We start from the raw sequence: 26,794 nt of genomic DNA, 5'->3' as shown, positions 1-26,794 counted from the left end.
AGAGAGAGAGAGAGAGTTCACAAAACAGAAAACAAAGTACCTTAATATTTACCAGTGACCAAAAGATGTGAAGCAGCAAAACGTCTCCTGACCCCATTGCCAGCTAGACTGTGTGGAAACTCAGTTCATACCAGCCATTCTAGGGGTGGGGTGAGTTGTTATCCTTAGGAAAGTGTGTTGTTGTAGGATCAACCACATCCTTCAAAAGGACTATGCCTGTTTATAAGCCCAGCTGTTTCTGCCCTGTGAAACACGGTAAGGCTATTAATACAAAGAGAATACAGCTTTACGATAAAAGAGGCTCAATGAAGGATGAATTAGGGATCTACTGAGAATGGGGAAGGAAACTATCATCTCAGAAGTCAGCAGGCAGTAAGCAAGAGGAGGAATCAATATAGCAACAGTTTGGATCAGACTGTACAGTTTTTTTGTTTTTGTTTTTGTTTTTCTGAGATGGAGTCTCGCTGTGTCACCCAGGCTGGAGTGCAATGACGTGATCTTGGCTCACTGCAACCTCCGCCTCCCAGGTTCAAGTGATTCCCCTGCCTCAGCCTCCCGAGTAGCTGGGATTACAGGTGCCTGCCACCACGCCCAGCTAATGTTTTGTATTTTTAGTAGAGACGGGGTTTCACCGTATTAGCCAGGATGGTCTCAATCTCCTGACCTCGTGATCCATCCGCCTCGCCCTCCCAGAGTGCTGGGATTACAGGTGTCAGCCACCGTGACCGGCTCAGACTGTACTCTTACAGCTATCTGAAATAAGTTTTCTAGGTAGAGATAGATTGTGTAAGGGTACAGTTGTGAGGATAACAGAAACGTGGCAGATTATTTAAAATCATCCTGAAAGTGGTGCTTTATCTGATGAAAGTGATTGTAATCCATAGGGAACTGTTTGAACGTGCGCAAGCGTTGCGGCGGCGGGCAGAGGACTACTACAAATGCAAAGTAAGGAGCTTCCTCCCCGCAGCTGCAGGATAGTTCAGTGCTGATGCAGATGATGCCACGGCCCTTAGACTCTCTCAACATTCAATTTCTCATGTGTTGGCTTTTTCAGATCCCCCCTTCTGCAAGAAAGCCTCTTTGCAACTGGGTAAGTTTGCTTGTTTTCCTTGCTTTTGGACATAGTCTGCCAGGTCAGGACATGGATACATTTTTCTCCCTACGGCTCTGTGCTCAAGCCCTGCAGAGGGAGATGGCAGAGAGGAAGGCTGCCTACAAGCATCACAGTCCCATCCCTCTTGGTAACCGTGTTGTGCAAAAACACCTTCATCCCCACGCAGTGGGGCCCCGATCTAATATTCTAAGTGTCAGAAGTTCCGTATTTGTAATAGCAAATGGGCCCTGACTGTAAATTAGTGAAGAGTGAATGCAACTTATTACCCACAGGGACAATTCCAAATGAAGGCCTTAAATGATGCTCAGCTAAGCTGGTTCTTGTGTGGCCTCTGTACCTTCAAAAGCTGCCGAGTCCTATGATTACACGTGATGGGACTTGTACACTTGAAGTGAAACACAGTTTTAAAACTTGCTTTGCTTAGAATTCCCACTTCATTTTTGCATGGACAAAAGTATTCTTTATGTCCTAGTGCACTTACAATTTGGTATTACCTGGGAGTGAAAAGAAATATTACAGCCATGCCTAACTGACTTCTTGAGGTAAGATTGTTCTGTCAGAAAACCCTCTCCCAGTTCCCCTGCAGCTCTTCAGGAATCCACATCTCTCCAGAGCTCTTTGTTCTCATGGGTGGCACCTCCAGAGTGAAGAAGATTCTTTGTCAAGAAGGGAAACAGAGGGGAAATGAGAGGGTCCTGCAGGCAGAGCTGGAATCAACTTCCACTCTGCCTCTTGCAAGCTGTGTGACCCTGGGCACAATTTCTCCTTCCTCTGGAAACCTCTGTTTTCTTGGATTTGGAGCAGGGTGGTCACACTGACCTTGCAGAGTTCTGAGAATCAGAGACAGAACATAAAAGGCCTGGAAAACATTCTCCAAAAAGAAGCTGCAACATGTGTGGACAATGGGCTTTTCATGCCTCTCTTACTGTCTCTTACTGTCTGTTGACCTGGTGCAAGAAACATGCTCTGGTGATGGCTGTGAGGGAGGAATGAGGATAGACATAGACACTCCTGTGTCTCAAACATGCTTCTGTATTACTCCGTTATGACTCTGTCTTCCCTGGGGCAGGACCCCAGCCTGCCTACATTTGCAGACAGACACAGTGGCATGTGGAGACAACAGTGTGTCCCAATGACTTTTCTTTACCCCCCAGCTGTCGGCAGTACTCAGTGGAAGGGTGATATTATGACACTGATACTGCTATTCTGAAACCTGGAGGATGGAAAGGTGCAAAAATCTATCACCAGCAACAGAAGGTGCAGACTGTGTTGGTGGCGGTAATTTTGTCCATCAAATGAATATGTGTGAAAACATTCCCTCCTTTGGCCCTACAGGTCAGAATGGCGGCAGCGGAGTATCGTCATTCTTCAGGATTGCCCTACCGGCCCTACCTCACAGCTGAAACTTTAAAAACCAGGATGGGCCGCCAGCCACCTCCTCCAACTCAACAACGTTCTATAAAGGATAACTCCCTGAGCCTCAAGACACCTCCCGAGTGTCCGCTCCCTCCCCTTCCACCCTCAGCGGATTATAATCTCAAGACACCTCCCGAGTGTCTCATAACTCCGCTTCCACCCTGAGCGGATGATAAGAAACTAACAAAGAATAAATAAATAATATAAAAATAAAATGAATACTGCAGTCCTTATGTTATTGCTTTGTTTCAATATCTGGTATGATTGCCTGAGGGACCTGAGGTTTTTAATCGTAGGGTTTTTTTTAATCTTTAGAAGTGGTTGGTTATGTAAAATATTATTATTTGGTTTTTTTTTTTTTTGAGGCTGGATTTTGCTCTGTCACCCAGGCTGGAGTGCAGTGGCTCGATCACAGCTCACTGCAGCCTCAACCTCCTGGGCTTCAAGCAATCCTCCTGCCCCAGCCTCCCAAGTAGCTGGGATCACAGATGTGTGCCACCACGCCTGGCCAATGTTAAAAAATCCTTTAACTTTTTTGTAGAGATGCACTCCTGGACTCAAGCGATCCTCCTACTTGTCCCGACCACCAGCCTCTTTCTGATAAACATTTACACTGTTTATTATCTGATGCCATTTCTATCTTCTTCCTTGTCGTCCAGACATCAAAGAATTAGGTTTCTTCAGGGTTTTCTTTTTCAAGTGCTCAGTGTTAAAGATCACTCACATTAGGGCCACACACCACGGCTCATGCCTGTAATCCCAGCACTTTGGGAGCCCGAGGCGGGCAGAGCACTTGAGGTGGGGAGTTTGAGACCAGCCCAGCCAACTTGGTGAAACCCCACCTCTACTGAAAAAAATACAAAAATTAGCTGGGCGTGATGGTGCATGCCTGTAGTCCCAGCCACTTGGGAGGCTGAGGCATGAGAATCGCTTGAACCCAGGAGGCAGAGGTTGTAGTGAGCCGAGATCACATCAGCACACTCTAGCCTGGGTGACAGAGTGAGACTGACTCAAAAAATAAATATCACTTACATTAGATATACCCAAGGGGTGGTCTATAGAGAGTTGGAAGCAGTGGTTATTGCAACAGGGGCATGGAAGTCATCTGGCTATGCCAGGATGCCCAGGGGATACTCGGGGTGGGTGGCATGGTGGTGCTGGGACTCACCGCACAGGACGCTCTGATTGACGCACTGCCAGGAGTAGCGCTCTGTCTTGGGGCTGCAGCCGGCCTCCTCAGCTCGAGTGTAACAACAGTCGTGGCCATGGCAGCACCTGCGGATGTCACATGGGCAGGACAGCAGGTGGGTGAAGCTCTCTCCTGGCCCTCCTCTCTTGCCAGGACCATGGGTGACTGAAGACCCCCAGGGAGGCACAGCATCCTCTTATCTATGATTTTTTTTTTTTTTTTTAAGAGACAGGGTCTTTCTCTGTCGCCCAGGCTGGACTGCAGAGGCACAATCATAGCTCACGGCAGCCTTGAACTCCTGGGCTCAAGCGATCCTCCCACTTCAGTGTCCCAAGTAGCTGAGACTACAGGCACACGCCAGCATGCCCGGCTGGTTTTTAAATTTGTATTTCCTTTGAGACAGCATATCTCTCTGTTGCTCAGGCTGGAGTGCAATGGCTCAATCAGCTCACTTTAGCCTTGAACTCCCGGGCTCAAGTGATACTGCCACCTCAACCTCCCAAGTCTGCTACTACAGGAACACAAACTCCTTTTTAAAATTTTTTGTGGATATGGGGTCTCACTATATTGCCTAGGCTGGTCTCGAACTCCCAGGCTCAAGCAGTCCTCCTACCTCAGCCTCCCCAAATGCTGGGATTACAGGTGGGAGCTACTGTACGCCTGGCCTTATCTAAGCTGATTCCCTGAAAATCCCCGTCTTGGGTAATGATTCCATTGGCCCCACCATGCCCTGTCCTGCCTTCCTGGCTGTGCCCAAGCTTGGTCCCTGCCTGCCTGCCTGCCTCCCTCTCTGGGTCTTGAGCTCCTGTGACACATGACTCCTCTCTCTTCCTGGAGTGATCCAAGCCCTGCCACTTCCTGACTTTGCCCACACTGTACCCTCTGCCTGGGGCAACTTCATGTCTGCCCATTGTCCCTTAGGCCTCAGCCCAGGCACAAGCCCCTGCCTCCAGAGGTCATCCAGGCCTCACCAGGCTACACCCGCTCGTAAAATTGGATTCCCTCCCTTCAGGGCAGGTTTATAATGAAATCCTCCTCAGAGGCCAGGTGCGGTGACACCCATCTGTAATCCCAGCACTTTGGGAGGCTGAGGTGGGAGGATCACTTGAGGCCAGGGGGTCGAGACCAGCCTGGGCAACATAAGAGAGACTCTTGTCTCTATAACAAATTTAAAAATTAGCTCACCAGGCCAGGCTCAGTGGCTCATGCCTGTAATCCCAACACTTTGAGAGGCCGAGGCAGGTGGATCACGAGGTCAGGAGTTCGAGAGCAGCCTGACCAACATGGCGAAACCCTGTCTCTACTAAAAATACAAGATTAGCCAGGCATGGTGGCACGCACCTGTAATCCCAGCTACTCGGGAGGCTGAAGTAGGAGAATTGCTTGAACCCAGGAGGTGGAGGTTGCGGTGAGCCAAGATCACGCCATTGCAGTCCAGCCTGAGCAACAGAGCAAGACTCTGTCTCGAGACAATAAAAACACACAAAAAAATTAACTCGCCATGATGGCACATGCCTATAGTCCTAGCTACTTGGGAGGCTGAGGTGGGAGGATTCCCTTCAGCCCAGGAGTTTGAGGCTGCAGTGCACCACTATGATTGTGCCACTGCACTCTAACCTGGGCAAAAGCGAGACCGCAGGCTAGAGTGCATGATTTTGGGTCACTGCAACCTCCACCTCCCAGGTTCAAGTGATTCTCCTGCCTCAGCCTCTTGAGTAGCTGGGACTACAGGCATGTGCCACCATGCCTGGGTAATTTTTGTATTTTTAGTAGAGACAGGGTTTAGTAGAGACCATGGTGAAACCCCGTCTCTATTAAACAAATCTCTACTAACCCCATCTCTACAAAAAACAGCTGGGTGTGGTAGTGCACACCTGTAATTCCAGCTACTTGGGAGGCTGAGGCACGAGAATCATTTGCATCTTGGAGGCAGAGTTTGCAGTGAGCTGACATCGCACCACTGCACTCCAGCCGGGATGACAGAGCAAGACCCTGTCTCAAAAAAAAGAAAAAGGAACAAACAACAGCAACGACAACAAAAAAACCTCTGTGTCAATCACAGCCTTCAAGCTAGGGGAGAGGCGGCCGAATTCTGCCCTCTGCTAACTGACTATAGCTTTGTGGAAATGGGTGAGTGGCGTGCCCTTGTGAGCCTCAGGGCCCCATCTGTAAAATGGGCATAACTGTCATGCCCGTCTTTAAGAACAGCCTTGGGGGTAAATGAGTGGAAGTCATGGAAAGATCTCAGCCCACAACCTTCCACAGAACAGACGCTTCTCACACAGTAAGTAGCAGGAGTGCAGAGGCTGCAGGCATGAATCCAGGCAGACTGCCTGGGTTCAAGTCCCAGCTCCCACGTCTTGGTAACTATGTGGCCTCAGACAAGTTACTTAATATTTCTTTTTTTTTTTTTTCAGACGGAGTTTTGCTCTGTCACCCAGGTTGGAGTGCAGTGGTGTGATCTCGGCTCATTGCAACCTCTGCCTCCCGGGTTCAAGCAATTCTCCTGCCTCAGCTTCCTGAGTAGCTGGAATTACAGGCACCTGCCACCACACACAGCTAATTTTTGTATTTTTAGTAGAGACGGGGTTTCACCATGTTGGCCAGGATGGTCTCGAACTCCTGACCTCGTGATCTGCCTGCCTCAGCCTCCCAAAGTACTGGGATTACAGGCGTGAGCCACCGCACCTGGACACGTTACTGAATATTTCTGTGCCTAGGTTTTTCATGTGAAATGGGATTGTTGTGAGAACACAAAGGGATTCCCAGGGCAGTTCCTAGTGCATAGTCTGGCTGCCTTTGTATGTGTGTGTGTGTGTGTGTGTGTGTGTGTGCGCGTGCATGCGTGTGTGTGTTTAATATAGAGACAGGGTCTCACTCTGTTGCCTAGGCTCATTTCAAACTCCTGGGCTCCAGTGATCCTCCTGCCTCGACCCAAAGTGGTGGGATTACAGGCATGAGTCAACACACCTGGTCACTTTATATTATTATTTTTTTTTTCTTTTGAGACAGGGTTTGGCACTGTTGTCCAGGTTGGAATACAGCGGTGCAATCTCAACTCACTGCAAACTCTGCCTCCCGGGTTCAAGCAATTCTCCTGCCTCAGTCTCCCCAGTAGCTGAGATTACAGACGCCTGCCACCACACACAGCTAATTTTTGCATTTTTAGTAGAGATGGGGTTTCACCATATTGGCCAGGCTGGTCTTGAACTCCTGACCTCAAGTGATTTGCCCGCCTCGGCCTCCCAAAGTGCTGGGATTACAGGAGTGAGCCACCGCTCCTGGCCAATTTTTTAAGGCAACGTTTTCAGCCCATGGCCAGGGTAAGGCGCAGCTAGTACCAAGATCTGGCTTCACTGGCCATGTTATCCAAGAGGCCTCTGCCTGCCTGCAAAGTAGTACTGCACACTGGGATCTCCCTGGACCAAACCCCAGCTTCAGTTTTGGGTACTTCCTCATAAGCCTTGACTACCCCAGAGTGTGAGGGATTTTGTAGCCTGGTCCCAGGCATGCACTCACCAGTCAATGGCATCGCAGGGCTGGCCATGGCCTCCCAAGCCACAAAAGCAACCATATTTCACATAGGCGATGGGAGTTCAGGGACCAACACAACCCACAATTCCTGCCAGTTCCAGGATCCCACGCCGGTGCACACATAATATCCTGGAGGCTGGGGGGTAAACAAAGGTGACAGGCTGCAGGTCAGGGCTTCCCAGACCCCTGGGAAGGGCATGAGCCTGAGAAGAGCATAGGTGTTACAGCCTGGCTGTCTGGGTTTGAGTCCTACTTCCTGGCTGTGTGACCTTGGACAAATTCCTAACCTCTCTGGGCCTTGGTTTCCTCATCTGTGAAATGGGGGATAAGCTGACTTCAACTCATATGAATGAAATGAGATAATGAGTATAAAGCCCCTGGTGCATGAAAAGGCTATTATAATCCGGCTGGGCTCAGTGGCTCACACCTGTAATCCCAAGATTTTGGGAGGCCCAGGCGGGCAGATCACCTGAGGTCAGCAGTTCAAGATCAGCCTGGCCAACATGGTGAAACCCCATCTGTAGTAAAAATACAAAAATTAGCTGAGCATAGTGGTGCACGCCTGTAATCCCAGCTACTAGGGAGGCTGAGGAAGGAGAGTCACTTGAACCTGAGAGGCGAAGATTGCAGTGAGCCAAGATTTTGCCACTGCATTCCAACCTGGGCGACAGAGCAAGAGTCTCAAAAAAAGAAAGAAAAAAAAAAAGGCTAACTATTATAATCAAGGTCCTCAAGGTAGCCAAGGAGGGAAAAGAGTCGTGCATGAAACCTTTGTCCAGTTCCCTGTATTGGGCACTCGGCATCATATGAGCCTACAGGTGTCTGTCACCAAGGTGGGCTCCTCTGTGGCAGCTCCCAGGCCCTGGCACTGCCCTGTGCTCATGACTTTTCCTCCAGACTCAGGCTCAGGGCCCTTGGTATCTCCTCTTATTTTCACTGCCAGATAGGAAGGCCCCTTGGCCTGAGCCCAGCCATTTTTCTAGATCCTGGCACAGCTTGGACATGTAATGGTGCCCAATGCATGTGACTGGAACCCCTGCATTGGACATGTAGGAAACGAGGCCAGCCGGGAAAGGTAACCCCACATTCCCACAGCCAGCAGGAACTCAAGCAGAGGCTTCAAACCAGGCTTCTGACTTGCAAACCAGTGCTCCTTCCTCCTTACACAGTAACAACAGGGGAAGGTGTCCTTCCGGGTTGCCAGAGCCGAGTGGTACCAGCAATAGAGTGGAAACTCACACACAGGCTTGCCTGCATCCTGGTTTAGGTTTAGGGTTTATACGGCTCCGGGAGGTTGATGCATTGTGTTTGATCATCCCTTTTTTTTTTTTTTTTTTTTTTTTTTTGAGACAGAGTCTCATTCCTGTTGCCCAGGCTGGAGCACAGTGGTGTAATCTTGCTCACAGCAACTTCTGCCTCCCAGGTTCAAGCAATTGTCCAGCCTCAGTCTCCCGAGTAGCTGGGATCACAGGCGTGCCCCACCACACCCAGCTGATTTTTGTATTTCTAGTAGAAACGGGGTTTCACCATCTAGGCTGGGCCGGTCTCAAACTCCTGACCTCATGTGATCCACCTGCTTTGGCCTCCCAAAGTGCTGGGATTATAGGCGTGAGCCACTGCGCTCATCCTGATCATCTTGTCTCTCTTTTTTTAAATAGAGACAGGGTCTCACTCTGTCACCCACACTGGAGTGCAGTGGCACAATCATAGCTCACTGCAGACTCCAAATCCTGGGCTCAAGCGATCCTCCTGCCTCAGCCTCCAGACATATGGGCATGCACCACCATGCCCAGCTAATTTTTAAATTTTTAGTAGATCTGCGGTCTCACTATGTTGCCCAGGCTGGTCACAAACTCCTGGCCTCAAGTGATTCTCCTTCCTTGGCCTCCCAAGGCACTGGGATTCCAGGCATGAGCCACCATGCCCAGTCTCATTTCTGTTTTATCTAGAACATGTTTTCATCACACTGACTTTTTTGAGAAGTCCAGGCCAATTTTAAATTCCATTTTGTCTTTTTATCAGTGGAAAAGTAGCATATTTATGTTGCACGACAAAGATGAATCAAATAGGAAGAAAATGTAAAACACATCTGGGGCCGGGCACAGTGGCTCATGCCTGTAATCCCAGCACTTTGAGAGGCCAAGGCGGGCGGATCACCTGAAGTCAGGAGTTCCAGACCAGCCTGACCAACACGGAGAAACCCTGTTTCTACTAAAAATATAAAATTAGCCACGCATGGTGGCGCATGCCTGTAATCCCAGCTACTTGGGAGGGTGAGGCAGGAGAATCGCTTGAACCCGGGAGGCAGAGGTTGCAGTGAGCCGAGCTCGTGCTATCACACTCCAACCTGGGCAATAAGAGTGAAACTCCATCTCAAAAAAAAAAAAAAAACACACGAAAATAAAACGGCACTTAGAGTTGAAAGCTTCACCTTCCTCTCTGGATGGTGAGTCCTCACTCTCCCAGCAGCCCACGCCTCTGCCTCAAACCTCCATGGCTCCCATGAGTCTGGATAAAGCTAAGGAGTCTCACTGCACCTCAAGTCCTGGGGGTAGTCAGCCCCTCTCACCCCTCCCTCATCCTCTCACACAAGAGTCATTTACTGTCCCTCCAGTTATGCCCGGTCACGCAGACTGGTGCAATCTATCCATCTCTGCTGCTCAAATACCCTCACCCCATCCTCAGCCTGCTCCCAGGCCACCTCCCTCCAGAATCCACCTTGCCTGCCAGGTGGCCATAGGGACCCTCGCCATACTGTCTGCTTGTGGCAGTGCCCTCCAGCCTGGGGAGTCTTCCAGAGCAGATATCTGGCCAAGTGCAGTGGCTCATGCCTGTAATCTCAGCACTTTCAGAGGCCAAGGCAGGTGGATCACCTGAGGTCAGGAGTTCGAGACCAGCCTTGCTAACATGGTGAAACCCCGTCTCTACTAAAAATACAAAAATTAGCCAGGTGTGGTGGTGGTGCATGCCTGTAGTCCCAGCTACTCAGGAGGCTGAGGCAGGAGAATCTCTTGGCCCCGGGAGGTGGAGGTTGCAGTGAGCCGAAATGGTGCCACTGCACTCCAGCCTGGGCAACAGTGAGACTCTGTCTTAAAAAAAAAAAAAAGAAAGAAAAAGAGTGGAGCTCTGATATAAGCTGCCCTGGCACACTGTGAGCTTCCAGAAATGGTCCCTTGACCTCTAAATCCACCAAGACCCAGGGAACATGCCCTCTCTGAGCACTCTGACAATGATTTGCATTTCTCTAATGACCAGTGATGATGAGCTTTTCTTCACATGTTTGTTGGCCACATAAATGTCTTCTTTTGAGAAGTGTCTGTTCATATCCTCCGGCCACTTTTGGATGGGGTTGTTTTTTTCTTGTAAATATGTTTAAGTTCCTTGTGGATTCTGGATATTAGCCCGATGGATAGATTGCAAAACTTTTCTCCCATTCTGTAAGTTGCCTGTTCACTCTGATGATAGTTTGTTTTGCTGTGCAGAAGCTCTTTAGTTTAATTAGATCCCATTTGTCAATTTTGGCTTTTGTTGCCATTGCTTTTGGTGTTTCAGTCATGAAGCCTTTGCCCATGCCTATGTCCTGAATGGTATTGCCTAGGTTTTCTTCTTGGGTTTTTATGGTTTTAGGTCTAACATTTAAGACTTTAATCAATCTTGAGTTAATTTTTGTATCAGGTGTAAGGAAGGGGCCCAGTTTCAGTTTTCTGCATATGGCTAGCCAGTTTTCCCAACACCATTTTAAATAGGGAATCCTCTCCCATTCTTGTTTTTTATTACAACTTTTTACCTAAACATTCAATAGTTTTCACTAACTTTTTGGCAATGAGGCAGCTGAGTCTAAGTAGGTTAAATCACTTATCTGAGGTCACACGGCAGGACAGTGCTTGTTCTGCAAAGTTACGTGTGTTTCTTTTTGTGGACCATGAGAACATCTCCAACTGCCCTTTTTGACTTGGCCACCAGGGAACTCAGCGCCATGTTCTCAAATCCAGTTTAGTAACTGGCCTTCTGGCCTGTATATCTTTATTCTACCTTCCATCCTGCTCTGTTCTGCTTTTACCTCTTATTCTAGATTATCTTTCTTTAGTCCTAATTTTAAATTTATATCTATAATCTTGTTATATATATTTCTTGGCATCTACTGTAAGTGGGTAGTGAACGAATAAACAAAATGTGATGAATTTTAGAGGACTAAGAAGGGCCTAAGTCACACCAAGATTCATGCTGGATAATTTGTCATCCACCCAGACTGTGGTTCTGCACTCGCCAGTAACCAGTTTTTTTTTTTTTTTTTTTTTTTTTGCTTTTTGCCAACCATACATTTTGCTTTCATGGTATCGAAGTGGTTTAAGCTTATGGCTTCCAGCCTGCAGTGGCCATGAGGGGTCAGTCTCTCATCAGGAGGGGTTGGCAGACTCTGTTCTCAGATAGGCAGCAAGGATGGAGGTGGGGCAGGAGCAATTTCACTACCTGCCTGGCGTCTGGGTCTTGCTTAGAGAAATAATTCCAGGCTCTGCTGCTTTCGACTCTGTCTCTCATGGTTCCACTGATTCCTGCAGAGATCTAGAGAGAAATTTTCCAGCTAGGAGTTTCTGGCTCATTTGATTTTGAACATGTTTTGAGTATTCCACCCCTTACCCCCCCCACCCCCACTCACTACTCTATAGTTTTTTTTTTTTTTTTTAAGAAAACAGTTTGAAAGCAAAAATAAATAAATAATTCAAAACAGAGGGGCCATTTTTATTTACTTTGGTTGTTTCAGGATAGGGAAGGGAGCTTACACTTTTTTTGAACTCTTATTCTATGCCAGCCGATGTACCACATTCTTAGCTTAAAAGCCTGCTTCTCTTTGATTTCAGAATAACTTGGAAATAAATTATCAGACCCTGCATGCTCTGATCCTGGCTGTCTGCTCTAACTAAATCTCCCCTTCCTTGCTTCCTCCAGCGAGTTGTTCTCCCTTCACCTCCCAGCACAAGCTTTGCACGTGTTGCCGTCTGTCCTACAAATGTCCGTCCCTTCCCAGTCTCCGTGTGACTCCCTCCTTCACACTCATGGTTCTCCACTGAAATGTCCTTTGAGCACGTCTCAGATGCCTCAATCTAAAGTAGATGATTCCAGGCTGGGTGCAGTGGCTCACGCCTGTAATCCCAGCACTTTGGGAGGCTGAGGCAGGCAGATCAGCTGACATCAGGAGTTCAAGACCAGCCTGGCCAACATAGTAAAACCCCGTGTCTACTAAAAATACAAAAATAAGCCAGGCATGGTGGCGGGTGCCTGTAATCCCAGCTACTTGGGAGGCTGAGGCAGGAGAATCGCTTGAACCTGGGAGGCGGAGGTTGCAGTGAGCTGAGATCACGCCACTGCACTCCAACCTGGGTGACAGAGCAAAACTCTGTCTCAAAATAAATAAATAAATAAATAAATAAAGTAGATGATTCACAGAAACCTCTGTTCTTTTAGAGCACTCTTCAACACTTTTTATGCTTTTTATGTTTGATTTCTAATAAATATGTTTCTTTCACTATACCATAAGTATATTCCTTCTTCTAAGTTTCATTAAGGTAGAATCACGTATGTCTTATTTCCTGTTATATCCCTAAGTACCTAGCATGTAGTAGGCATTCAATAAAAATTGATTGAATGATGGAACACTCAATCCCATGATTTGAGTGTTTTTTTTGTTTTTGTTTGTTTGTTTGTTTTGAGACAAAGTCTTGCTCTATCACCCAGGCTGGAGTGCAGTGGTACTATCTTGGCTCACTGCAATCTCTGCATCCTGGGTTCAAGCGATTTTCTTGCCTCAGCCTCTCAAGAAGCTGAGACTAACTACAGGCATGTGCCACCATGCCCAGTGATTTGTTTTGCGTGTGTGTGTATTTTTAGCAGAGATGGGGTTTCACTGTGTTGGCCATGCTGGTCTTAAACTCCTGACCTCAGGCCATCCACCCTCCTTGGCCTCTGAAAGTGTTGGGATTACAGGTGTGAGCCACCACGCCTGGCCTTTTGTAATTATTCTAACAGCTACTACTTATTAGGTGCTGACTGTATGCCAGGCACTGTGCCAATTGATTTATTTATTTTCAGGGATTGGGTCTTGTTCTGTCACCATGGCTGGAGTTCAGTGGCACAATCATAGCTCGCTGAAGCTTCAAACTCCTGGGGTTAAGCAGTCCTCCTGCTTCAGCTTCCCAAGTAGCTGGGATTACAGAGATATACCATTACACTCAGCTAATTTTTAAAAATGGCTGATTTTTTTTTCAGAGATGGAAAAAAAACAAAAAACAAAAAACAGCTACTACTTATTAGGTGCTGACTGTATGCCAGGCACTGTGCTGTTTTTTTTTTTTTTAATGTTTTTTATTTTTTTAGAGTTGGGGTCTAGTTCTGTCACCATGGCTGGAGTTCAGTGGCATGATCATAGCTCACTACAGCTTTGAACTCCTGGGCTTAAGCAATCTTCCTGTCTCAGCTTCCCAAGTAGCTGGGATTACAGGCATGGGCTATCACACCCAGCTAATTAAAAAGACATTTTATTGTATAGATAGGGGTCTGGCTATGTTGCCCAAGTTAGTCTCAAACTCCTGGCTTCAAGCGATTCTCCTGCCTCCACCTCCCAATGTGCTGGTGTTACAGGTGGGAGTCGTGGCACCTGGCCCTGTGTTGATGTTTTACATACAGCATCTCATTTAATCCCCACCAGGATCCTGTGGGGATGGATTGGATTATCCCCCACTCCTTGGAAGAGCTTAAGGATACTCAACCAGTTGGTGATTGAGCTGGGATTTGGTAAGTGTATACCCTGTGATATTATTCATAATATCCTGGGAGATATTACCCGTATTGTCACAGTGGGTGTACATCCTGTAATATTATTTGTAATATCCTGGGGAGATATTATTAGTCCTAATAGCACAGTGGGTGTACACCCTGTGATATTATTGGTTATATCCTGGGGAAGTATTATTATTCCTAATATCACAGTGGGTGAACATTCTGTAATATTATTCATTATATTTTGGGGAGATATTATTTCCTCTAATATCACAGTGGGTGTACACCCTGTGATATTATTTTTTATATCCTGGAGAGATATTATTATGTCTCATATCACAATGGGTGAACACCCTGTGATAGTATTCATTATATTTGGGGAAGGTGTTATTACCCCTAATATCACAGTGGTGTACACTCTGTGATATTATTCATTATGTAGTGGGGAGATAGTATTACCCATAATATCACAGTGGATGTACACCCTGTCATATTATTTGTTATATCCTTGAGAAATATTATTATTCCTATTATCACAGTGGCTGTACACCCTGTGATATTATTCGTTACATCCTAGGGAGATATTGTTACCCATAATATCACAGTGGATGTACACCCTGTCATATTATTCGTTATATCCTTGAGAGATGTTACTACCCCTAATATCACAGTGGGTGTACACCCTGTGATATTATTCTTCAAATTTTCTGGAGATATTATTACCCATAATATCACAGCGTGTGTACCCACTGTGACAGTGTTGATTACATCTTGGGGTGATATTACTCCTAATTTCACAGTGGCTGTATCCCTGTGTTTACACCCTGTGATGTTATTCATAATATTTTAGGGAGATATTACTTCTAATATCACAGAGGTTGTACAGCATGTGTGTACACCCTGTGATATTATTCATAATATTTTAGGGAGATATTACTCCTAATATCACAGTCAGTGTACACCATGTTTGTACACCCTATGATATTATTTGTAATAATTTAGGGAGATATTACTCCTAATATCATTGTGGGTGTACAGCATGTTTGTAAACACTGTGATATTATTCATAATATCTGAGAGAGATATTACTGCCAATATCACAGTGGGTGTACACCCTGTACACCCTGTACACCCACTGTGATATGATTCATAATATCCGAGGGAGATATTACTCCCAGTATCACAGTGGGTTTACACCCTGTGGTATTATTCATAATATTCGAGGGAGATATTACTCTCGATATCACAGTGGATGTACACCCTGTGATATTATTTGCAATATCCGAGGGAAACATTACTGCTAATATCACAGTGGGAGTACACCCTGTGATATTATTTGTTTTATCCTGGAGACATATTGTTCGTATTATCACAGTGGTTGTACACCCTGTGATATTCTTCGTTATATTCATGGAAGATGTTATTACCCCTAGTATCACAGTGGGTGTACGCCCTGTCATATTATTCATTACATCATGGGAAGATACTATTACATCTAATATCACTGTGGGTGTACACCCTGTGATATTATTTATTATATCCTGGTGAGATGTTATTACTGCTAATATCACAGGGTGTGTCGAATTTTCTGGAGATATTATTACCCTTAATATCACAGTGGGTGTACACCTTGTGTGTACACTGTAATATTATTCATAATATTTTATGGAGATATTACTACTAATATCACAGTGGGTGTACACCTTGAGGAGATATTACTTCCTCTGATATCACAGTGGGTGTACACCCTCTCATATTATTCATTATGTGCTAAGTAGATATTATTACCCCTAATATCACAGTGGGTGTACACCCTGTGATGTTATTCCTTATATCCCAAGAAGATATTATTATAACTAATATCACAGTGGGTGTACACCTTATGATATTATCTGTTATATACTGGGGGGATATTATTTGTAATATTTTAGGGAGATACTACTCCTAATATCATAGTGGGTGTACTCATATTTTATAGATATATTACTTTTAATATCACAGTGGGTGTACACCCTGTAATATTTTAGGGAGATATTACTCCTAATATCATAGTGGGTGTACACCATGTTTGTAAACCCTAGGATATTATTTATAATATCCGAGGGAGATATTACTCCCAATATCACAGTGGTTTTACACCCTATGATATTATTTGTAATATCTGAGGCAGGTATTACTCTCCATATCACAGTGAGTGTACACCCTTCTATATTATTCATAACATCCGAGGGAGATATTACTTCCAATATCAAAGTGGGTGTGATAATATCTGAGGGAGATATTATTCCTAATATCCGTGGGAGATATTATTCCTAATATCTCAGTGGGTGTACCGCGTCACAGTGGGTGTGCACTGTGTGATATTATTCATAGTATCCAAGGGAGATCTTACTCCTAATATCACAGTGAGTGTACACCCTGTGATATTATTCATTATATTTGAGGGTGATTTTACTCCTGATATCACAGTGAGTGTACACCCTGTGATATTATTCTAATACCCAAGGGAGAGCTTTCTCCTAATATCACAGTGGGTGTACACTCTGTGATATTTTTCATAATATCCGAGGGAGATAGGATGGAGACCATGTCACAGTCCCCTCACTGCTGGAATGGACACTGTCTACCCGTGGAGTGGTGGGGAGAACTTAATGAGATTATGCAAGCGTTTAGCACACTGCCAGATATACATTAAATGCTCAGAAGACTTAGCTTTTATTATTACTGTTATAAGTGAGGCCATGGGTTACTAACCAGTGGTTTAAAATGCCATTGCAGCTGGGCACGGTGGCTCACGCCTGTAATCCCAGCACTTTGGGAGGCTGATGAGGGCGGATCACTTGAGGTCAGGAGTTTGTGACCAGCCTGGCAAACATAGTGAAACCCCGTTTCTACTAAAAATACAAAAATTAGCTGGGTGTTTTGGTGCGTGCCTGTAGTTTCAGCTTCTCAGGAGGTTGAGGCAGGAGAATCGCTTGAACCTGGGAGGCGAAGGTTGCAGTGAGCCAAGATTGTGCCACTGCACTCCAGCCTGGGTGACAGAGTGAGACTCTGTCTCAAAACAAACAAACAAAATGCCATTGAAGACATATATGAATATGAAAAGGTGGTTGCTAAATGATGATTGAATAAAAGAGATTATAATATAAAATAGGCTTTGGTTTTTTTAAAGCAAAAAAGAAAAGGATATGCCTAAATTAGGGAACATGGAGAAGAAGGCCAAGGCATTTACCTTCCTCTCTTGAGTCTTTTTCTCTCTCCGTCTCTTTTTTTTTTTTTTTTTTTTGAGTCAGGGTCTTGCTCTGTCACCCAGGCTGGAGTGCAGTAGTGCCATCATGGCTCACTGCAGCCTTGACCTCCTGAGCTCAAGCAACCTAACACCTCAGCCTCTCCGGAGTATCTGGGACTACACGCACACACCACCAAACCTGGCTAATTTTTAAATTTTTTGTGAAGACTGGTCTCACTTTGTTGCCCAAGCTGCTTTGGAACTCCTGGCCTCAAGCCATCCTCTTGCCTAGGCCTCCCAAAGTGCTGCCATTACAGGTGTGAGCCACCATGCCCAGCTCTCTCTTGGGTCTTAAAGCAAAGTTTCAAAGACCCAGCCCCCACTTCTTAGAAATGACTCAATGTCATACTAGCATAAATGCATCGATAAAAAGATGGAAATGTGGTAACACAGTGATTTTGGGGAATCCTAGTTTTCTTTTCCAATTTCTTTGTTGTTGCAGTGAGCAAGTACTCATTTCAAGATAGGAATGAAATATTCAGCTCTTTTAGACAGACAAGCACAGGTGCTCAGTTTGGGAGAAGAATTAAAATCCTCTGCACTCTCCATGCTGCCTTGCTAATTCTCGGGGTCCTGTCCTCATCTTCTACTCTTGCCTTCTGCAGGGACCCCACAGCGTGTTTTCCCCGATCTTTTTGTACCACTCTAAATCCAGTCTTGGGCCCAGGGAGCACCACCTCCCCTGCCCCCTTCAGCTGTCCCCCTGCCTGAGTCTTCTGGAAGCTTCGGGACAGAAAGAATCCAAGGATTTGTCATGAAGCTCAGTGTGGCAGGTCTACTGTTTCCATGTAAATCATGTCTGCTTATCTGAGTTGGTTTTGGTGGAAACTGATGGAAATTATGGGGAAGCTAAATCCCTGTCTCTCTGCAAGCCACTCCCCAGTCCCACCCCCATGAATTGGCATTGTCACAGTCCTGGTGCTTCATTTCTTTCTATATTTGAAGATGAATTTGAGGGACATAGTCAGAAAGTCAAGAAGAACACAGCAGAAATCAATTGGGGTGAGTCCAGAACAAAACTTGGGGATCCCACTTCCTGCTTTTTTTTTTTTTTTTTTTTTGAGATGGAGTCTCACTCTGTCACCCAGGCTGGAGTGCAGTGGCAAGACCTCAGCTCACTGCAACCTGTGGCTCCCTGGTTCAAGTGATTCTCCTGCCTCAGCCTCCTGAGTAGCTGGGATTAGAGGCATGCACCACCACACCTAGCTAACTTTTGTATTTTTAGTAGAGACAGGGTTTCGCCATGTTGGCCAAGTTGGTCTCGAACTCCTGACCTCAAATGATCTGCCCACCTCGGACTCCCAACATCTTCGTATTACAGTAGTATGCCACAGCTTCTGGCCCCAATTCCTGCTCTCTAGCTCCGGGAAAACCTATGGCTGCATGCAGAGTCTTAGACAACTTCCTTTTCTTCTCTGGGCCTCAGTTTCCCATTCTGTAAGATGAGAGGTTTCCATAGGCCAACACTTTCTAATTGGTGGTTTTCAATCCTCTGGTGATTTGCATAAAAGGCATCTATTTCAATTGTGCTTATAAATAACAAACCCCAATAAATAGACGAATTATTTAAATGGTTTCTCATTATCACTGAATAGTTGAGAGTCTACTGTATTTGAGTGAAAAGGCAGCACGAGAAACTGAAATCAGATGCACTCATGATTATGACCCTGAGGTCAATGTGTCATTTCCTTCATTCCCTCCTTGCCCCCATGAAGGTTTGACTACTGTATAGTTTGAACCTGTGCTTCTTAGTTGTTTATTGCTTAAGTTTTAGCCACAATGGCAAATTGCAGCGGGAAATTCAGTCTTACTTTGTCATTTAGAAACAAAATACGAAACCTATCAAAATAAAGCACTAGCTTTTTTTTTTTTTTTGAGACAAAATGGAGGAAATCCTAATATTAGGTTAGAAAAGCAATTTTTTGGTGTTTTTATTTTATTTTATTTTATTTTGAGACACAGTCTTGCTCTGTCACCCAGGCTGGACTGCAGGGGTGCGATCTCGGCTCACTGCAAGCTCCGCCTCCCAGGTTCATGCCATTCTCCTGCCTCAGCCTCCCGAGTAGCTGGTACTACAGGCGCCCGCCACCACGCCCGGCTAATTTTTTATATTTTTAGTAGAGACGGGGTTTCACCGTGTTAGCCAGGATGGTCTCGATCTCGTGACCTCATGATCTGCCAGCCTCGGCCTCCCAAAGTGCTGGGATTACAGGCGTCAGCCACTGTGCCCGGCCTCTTTGGTGTGTATTTTGATGTGGTGACTGGTAGTTAAATTCAGTGTACATATGAATTCACTCTTGGGACAAAATATGCTGGATTTGAGCTTGTTTTCAGGCAAATCATGTTTCATCTTGCAGAGCTAATTCAAAGTATACTGACTGCATGCCCTTCTTCCTTAGGGGAAGAAAACTCATCATAATTTGTTTCTAGGCATATGTTATTAGAGCTAGGATTAAAATAAATCCTACATACTTTCTTTAATATGCTAACATTAACACGTTTCGCTTAAAAAAGTATCGATCATTTATCATGGAAAAATACACCAGCTTACACAAATTCCTAAAGCGTTTTTCGTGTGTGTGTGTGTGTGTGCGTGTGTGTGTGTGTGTAGAGATGGGGTTTCGCCATATTGCCCAGGCTGGTCTCGAACTCCTGGGCTCAAGCGATCCACCCACCTCAGCCTCCCAAAGTGCTGGGATTACAGGCGTGAGCCACACACCCGGCCCCAAAGCTTTTTGTGAGATTATATATTTTACCTGCGAAATGTATGGGTCAGAAAGATTTGAGAAAGTTGTTAGATAATTCCACCAACAAAATCTCCCGTCCTTTCCAGCTGTGATGGTGAATTCTAAAGTAGAATTCATCTTTGGAGCTTCTCCCTGTAGGCATGCACCTTGCGTTGCACCAGCAAGATGTTGCGCGGAGTCCTCCAGGCCTCTAGAGGGCAGAGATGGTCTCGTTTCCTTGCCGAGCATGCGCCTTAGTTCTCTCCTTTGGGGCTGTGAACGTGGGGTCGAAGCGCGCGTGCGCGGCGGCGGCTGGCGGCGGCTGGCGGCGGCGGCGGGGCGGGGCCTGGGCTGTCAGCCGGCCTAGGAGGAGGAAGGAGCCTGCAGCGTGCAGTGTGAGGGGCGGGACCCGGCTGCCGGCGGTTGGTCTAGCTGGGGGGAGGTCGGGCCATGCTGGTGGGCCAGGGCGCGGGGCCGCTGGGGCCCGCGGTGGTCACCGCCGCGGTGGTGCTGCTGCTGAGCGGCGTGGGGCCGGCGCACGGCTCGGAGGACATCGTGGTGGGCTGCGGTGGCTTCGTCAAGTCGGACGTGGAGATCAACTACTCGCTCATCGAGGTGAGCGCCCGCCCCGCCGCCCGGCGCCGAGTCGCCGGGCCGGTGGTTCAGCCTCTCTGGGCCGCGCTGGCCTCGTCTCTGACACCGGGCGGTGTGGAGTCCTTGGAGCCCTTACCTCTTCCGAGGCTATGCTGTCCGCGGGCTCCCTGCAGCCCCTCCCCGGTCGCGCTGGAGGGGAGGTTCTTATCATGGGGTCGTCTAAGGACTGAGGGGGTGCCAGACCTCAGGTTCTTCAAAACCCGGACTCCAGATCCCCGGAACACAGACCCCAGATCCTCAAAACCCAGACCCTAAATTCCCTGGAGCCCAGACTCCATTTCTTTAAAATTTAGACCTGAGATCTCCTCCAGTCAGACCCCCTGAAACTCAGATTTCCCCAAACCCACATTCCAGATCCTAGAGACCACATGTCTTATCCCCCAAACTCCACAGCCCAGAACCCCCCGAAGTTCTAATCCACTGCTCCTCCAAACCCCGCGGCATGATTTTAAAGAGCATCAATTCCCATCCCATAGATTCTGACCTAGTAGATCAGTATTGGCAACCCTGGGGCCGGAAAGCTATTTTTTATTTCTCCGGCTCCCCTCCACTTCTGAAAATGGAGAGTTGCCAGCTGCCCTGATTGCCTTAATGAGTAGTTAATGGAATTACCCTAGAGATTTGTGCTGAAGGTTTGTGTGTGTGTGTGTGTGTGTGTTTTAAATTAAGTTGTAAAGGCCTGTTAAATGTTTATCAGCCCGGTGGGATTATGACCCAGAAAGGTTCCCGTAAAGAGGAAAGGGATGGATGGAGGTAGGGGCAGAATGTCATTTGTCCCGGTAGATGGGAGGGGACCAGAGCAAGGCCTGGGCCTCATTTTTGGGAGGGGATTTATGGTGGAGTAGGACAAGGAAGAGGAAAAGAGCGGGTGCCTCGGAGGTAATTTAGGAGAAAACGAAGGAAGAGGCTGGGAAATACCAAAGAGAGGGATTGGGGAATAAGACCCCAAAGATCGTCTGAAAGCACCTTTGAGCTGTTCCAGGGCTGGCAGTGAAGGGTGAAGCTCTGTGTTCTGCAAAGCGGGCTGCTGAGGATTGGGGGAGGGGGAGGGAGTCAGTTCCACACCCCACCAGCTCTGCGACCTGCCCTTGCTCTAGGTTTCAGTTTTTGTACCTATAGGATGGTGTTGGGAGAGAAAGAGTGGAACCCAGCAGATACATTTCTTAAACAAGCGGATCCGTGATCTTCTTCAAGGCCCGCTTGTTTGCTGCTTTTTCAGTCTGAAGAGGTCAGAGGTCAGGCATTGAATGAATCTACCCACTGGCAGTGGCAAGGCTCCTAGGATTTCCTGGGTACATGTTTCTGGGTGCCTATGCCACCTCCTAGGCCTGCACTGGGGACAGGACACGTTCAGGGTGGTATGGCTGTAGACGGCACAGGGCATTTCAGAAGCTGAAATGCAAGAGGCCGGTAAGGCCTCTTGCAACTTGTAGTTTCCAGGGGTTCTGGAAGGAAGGAAAAGACAGGTACCCCCCTCCACCCTCACCCTCATACTAATAGTGACCTTGAGAGCAGAGGACAGGTTTTGTGACCCATTTCGAAGTGTGTTCCTTAAGCCCAAGAGCTGCCTGTCCAGATGGTGTGGGACACTCATTCTTTCGTAAGTAATTCAGATTCTGAAATCAGACATTTCATACTGGCCATCTTGACGTAGATTACATTGCCATCCTGTGTCCTGATTGTACTTTATGAAAGATGTAGAAATAATCATGATATTTCACGGTTATTTCTTGATTGTGTTTTTTTGCGTTCCTATGCAACTGCCGCCATTCTTCTCTAGCTTTCTCCCATCCTGGGTGTTTTTACATCGTGTTCATTGAGTCAACAACTATTTACTGAGCCCCGGCACATACTGAAGCCTTGTCCCCAGTGTGGATATAGCAGTACAGTGAACAGAACAGACAAAACTCCATACTCTCATGAGACTGACATTTTGTTCTCTAACAGGGACCTTACTGTTAAAAAAAAAAAAAATTATACTGGTTGCTAATACTTTAACAATCAGCAGGTTTCACATTAAAAACTGGGTTCTTTATTTCTCTGGAAAAACAGCCGATCTTTAGGCTGCCACACTTGGCTTGGGTTTTGTAGTGATCTGAATCCTTTTGGATGAATGCCCCTTGATGTTGCCTCCCTAACCGGTCTAGGCTGGTGAATTTCCAGTCCCTGCCTTAAATGCATGCATCTGAATCTCTTTGTCACCTGTAGCAAATTCACTGAGTACCTAGAGTAAGCAAGACACTGTCTCAGGCACTGGGGAATGAAGTTGTGGTCACTGACCTCAGAGAACTTTACATACAGGCTTAACCTTATTTCACACGAGTCCTTTCCCAAATGTTCAAATGTTCATTTTATGAGTTAGTCACTTTGTACATCTTCTTAGCTGGTAAGATTCGACTGTTTCATTGCAGCTCGTGTCATGGTTTGTTTCATGGTCATAGAGCATTAACATTTTGGAGGTGAGGCTTTTAGGTGCATCAGACCCAACTGCTTCCTTTTACAGACATGGAAACTGAGCCTCAGAGTGGTTGAGCTGTGCAGGTACATTTAGGAAATTTTCCTTGAGCCCGGTATGTTCCCTACGTATTACACTGTGTTGCCTTTTTCTTCAGAGAGAGATATTAAATAGTAATACAAACTGCTTTTTCCATTTTACTTATTTTATTTTGTTTTATTTTGAGGCAGGGTCTCACACTGTTGCTCAGGCTGGAGTACAGTGGCACCATCATAGCTCAGCAAAGCCTCTGACTCCTGGCCTCAAGCAATCCTCCTGCCTCGGCCTCCTGAGTAGCTGAGGCTACAGGCACGTGCCATCATGCCTAGCTAATTTTTTTTCTAGTAGGGATGAGGTGTGGCTATGTTGTCCAGGCTGGTCTCCTGGGCTCAAGTGATCCTCCTTCTTTGGCCTCCCAAAGTGCTGGGATTGCAGGCATGAGCCACCATGCCTGGCCGCAAACTGATTTTTCTTTGAATCCATATTCTATAGTAGGTGCTTAATATGCGTTGATGTGAATCTGTACAACCACATGAAAAGGAGTGGCTCTGTGTCTACACCTGAAGAAACGGAACACGAGCTTGCCCAAGGCCACGCAACACGTGGAAGACTCAGATGGCATTTGGGCATCTTACTGGGTTAACACATCGTGTCTGGTAATGCTCAGAATGTAAGAGTTTTAGAGAGTCCTTGAAGAGAGGACAGATATTAAATGTCTTTTTAGTCTCTTTTTCTTCGGAGAATGAAAGTAATGAGAAAATTAAGTTTCTAGATGAATGTTGCTCCAAGTATTTGAAATTATTCAGAGTTAGTAAGGAAGATTTCTGGCCCTCATTCCAGACCTTTAGTTGAGAAATAGAGGTGGGCCCCAGGAATTTGCAATTTATTTTACTTTATTTTATTTTTTTATTATTATTATTGAGACGGAGTCTTGCTCTGTCTCCCAGGCTGGAGTGCTGTGGCATGATCTTGGCTCACTGCAACCTCTGCCTCCTGAGTTCAAACGATTTTCCTGCCTCAGCCTCCCAAGTACCTGGGACTACCGGTGCCTGCCACCATGCCTGGGTAACTTTTTTTGTATTTTTAGTAGGGACAGGGTTTCACCTTGTTGGCCAGGCTGGTCTCAAATTCCTGACCTTAAGTGATCTGCCCACCTCAGCCTCCTGAAGTGCTGGGAGTACTGGCATGAGCCACCGTGCCCAGCCAGGAATTTGCATGTTAATAAGCACCTTACTAATGGCAAAGTTTGCAAATTTGTTTTAGACCCAGAAACTTACACGAGCTACCTAGAGACAGCCACTAAAATACACAGAAAAGCATTGAAAAATAAGGCATTGTAATAGGCTGTAGGTGGTTTCTAATCTGAAAAACATTGAGTCACATGATTTGGGAGAGAGTTTGTTGATTTCCCTCTGTCCCCAGTAATGCCCCGTGTTAAAAGCTGGTATATAATAGGTCCTCAGTGAATGTATACTGACTGAGTGCATTCAGGTGTAACATGTGTAGTTAATTCCCAAAGGCAATGTTATGATTTCTGTTTTCCTTCCTTCCTTTCCAGATAAAGCTGTACACCAAGCATGGGACTTTGAAATACCAGACAGACTGTGCCCCTAATAATGGTTACTTTATGATCCCTTTGTATGATAAGGTAAGAGGGGACTGCTTGTCACTTATGATGGGAAGTCACTAGTGTGCCTCACCAGGCTGCACTAACCATGCCCTTTCCTACACTAGCAAATGCTCATCTGTTTTGTAAATTATTAGTGGAATATGGTAATCCTAGCCACATTTGGAGGGAGACAACTTACAAACTGCCTTGACGAATACAGTGGCTCTCTCTGTGTTTAGGGCCATTTGGCAATGTCTAGAGACGTTTTTGTTGTGACATCTGTGGCTGTGCGCTACAGTCACCCAGTGAGTAGTGGCCAGGCGTGGAGCTAAATGCGCTACAGTGCTGCCTACGACAGCCCAGATGTCAGTAGTGCCAGGGCTGAGAAACTCTGATTTCATGGAACCCGTTACTTGCAGGCAGCTTAAAGTATTGTTAAAACAATTGTATAAGTAATACATGAATTCATGAACTTTGTGAAAAAAAAAGTCAAGGTCTTTAGAAGTATGTGAAATAAATTTGTACCCTTTTCCCTCCAATTTTACCTCCCTCTGTAGTGATAACCTCTGATAATCTGATAAAGGTTTTTTTTTTGTTTTTTTTTTTTTCTTCTTTTGAGATGGAGTCTCGCTGGGTCGCCCAGGCTGGAGTGCAGTGGCGTGATCTTGGCTCAGTCCAACCTCCACCCCCTAGGTTCAAGCCATTTTCCTTCCTCGGCCTCCCGAATAGCTGGGATTACGGGCACCTGCCACTACACCTAGCTAATGTTTTGTATTTTTAGTAGTGACGGGGTTTTGCCATGTTGGCCAGGCTGGTCTCGAACTCCTGACCTCAAGTGAACCACGTGCCTCAGCCTCCCAAAGTGCTGGGATTACAGGTGTGAGCCAGTGTTTCCGGCCCTCTTGTAAAATTTTGATGTGCATCCTAACAGATTGCTTTCTATTTATAGTTATTCAGATATCCACGGGTACACATGCATATGTATATATGCAAATACACACAAGCACACATGCACATAGATATGTATCCACAAACACCTCTATACAATCCCATCCTCCCACATATAAACCTTTTATTTGGAAATACAGATTCATAGGAAGTTGCAAAAATAGTCAATATACATAGTTTTGATTTTGATATATTTTTTAATGCAAATGAAATCAAACAATAGGATTTATTCTGCAGTTTCATTTTTTCCCCTGTGTTAATGCTTTCAATACCAGAGGGACATTTGGTTTTTTCCTCTTGCGTGCTTTCAACATTAGCATAGATAGATCTACTGACTTTTTTTTTTTTTTTTTTTTTTTTTTTGAGACAGAGTCTCACTCTGTCAGCCAGGCTGGAGTGCAGTGGCGCGATCTCGGCTCACTGCAACCTCTGCCTCCTGGGTTCCAGTGATTCTTCTGCCTCAGCCTCCCAAGTAGCTGGGATTACAGGCACCCACCACCATGCCCAGCTAATTTTTTTTGTATTTTTAGTAGAGATGGTGTTTCACCATGTTGGCCAGGCTGGTTTTGAACTCCTGACCTCAGGTGATCCGCCCACCTCAGCCTCCCAGAGTGCTGGGATTACAGGCATGAGCCACCATGCTCGGCCTACTGACTTCTTTTTAATCGCTGCATAGTGTGTCAGAGTCAAACCCAAACTGTAATTTATTTAACTACTTGGACATATAGACTTTCCCCAATTTTAAAATAGTAGTAATTTTAACATAACACACCAGGAAATATTCTTGAACTTAACTCTTCATCCAGAATGCATAGGATTGATTTCTAGAGACGGACTAGCTGGGTCTGTCCTGAAATCTATTTAATTAATTTTTAAATAGTATCAGTATCAGTCTCAAGAAACCAGGAGGCTGGATGTGGTAGCTCATGCCTGTAATCCTAGCACTTTGGGAGGTTGAGGCAGGTGGATCGCCTGAGCTCAGGAGTGTGAGACCAGCCTGGGCAACATGGTGCAACCCCGTCTCTACTAAAATACAAAAAAATTAGC

The 26,794-nt window shown here is 46.1% G+C and overlaps 2 protein-coding genes across 4 annotated transcripts in view; both read left to right on the top strand.

Annotated features, from left to right (window-relative positions):
- Positions 1-2,749, top strand: part of LOC129137282 (uncharacterized) — a 76,322-nt gene extending 73,573 nt beyond the window's left edge. Inside the window, 3 exon segments of the mRNA XM_063797578.1 lie at positions 885-945; positions 1,055-1,090; positions 2,450-2,749. Of these exon segments, the coding sequence (XP_063653648.1) occupies positions 885-945; positions 1,055-1,090; positions 2,450-2,728 (376 nt within the window). The 3' untranslated portion in view covers positions 2,729-2,749.
- Positions 2,750-19,275: 16,526 nt separating this feature from the next.
- The window catches only part of LOC454345 (BOS complex subunit NOMO1), a 63,888-nt gene continuing 56,369 nt past the window's right edge, over positions 19,276-26,794 (top strand). For 2 of the 3 annotated variants that reach the window (XM_054668243.2, XM_054668240.2), the window contains exons 1-2: positions 19,276-20,657; positions 24,749-24,838. In XM_054668243.2, coding sequence (XP_054524218.1) covers positions 20,493-20,657; positions 24,749-24,838 — 255 coding nt within the window. In that variant the 5' untranslated portion in view covers positions 19,276-20,492. Of the gene's footprint in view, positions 20,658-24,138; positions 24,256-24,748; positions 24,839-26,794 lie in introns of those variants that run through there. The other variant, XM_054668241.1, reaches the window with a different exon arrangement.

Source organism: Pan troglodytes, chromosome 18 (assembly GCF_028858775.2).
Source record: "Pan troglodytes isolate AG18354 chromosome 18, NHGRI_mPanTro3-v2.0_pri, whole genome shotgun sequence".
Lineage (NCBI taxonomy): Eukaryota > Metazoa > Chordata > Mammalia > Primates > Hominidae > Pan > Pan troglodytes.
The sequence above is the reverse complement of the archived record's forward strand: the minus strand, read 5'-3'. Positions and strand labels throughout refer to the sequence as shown.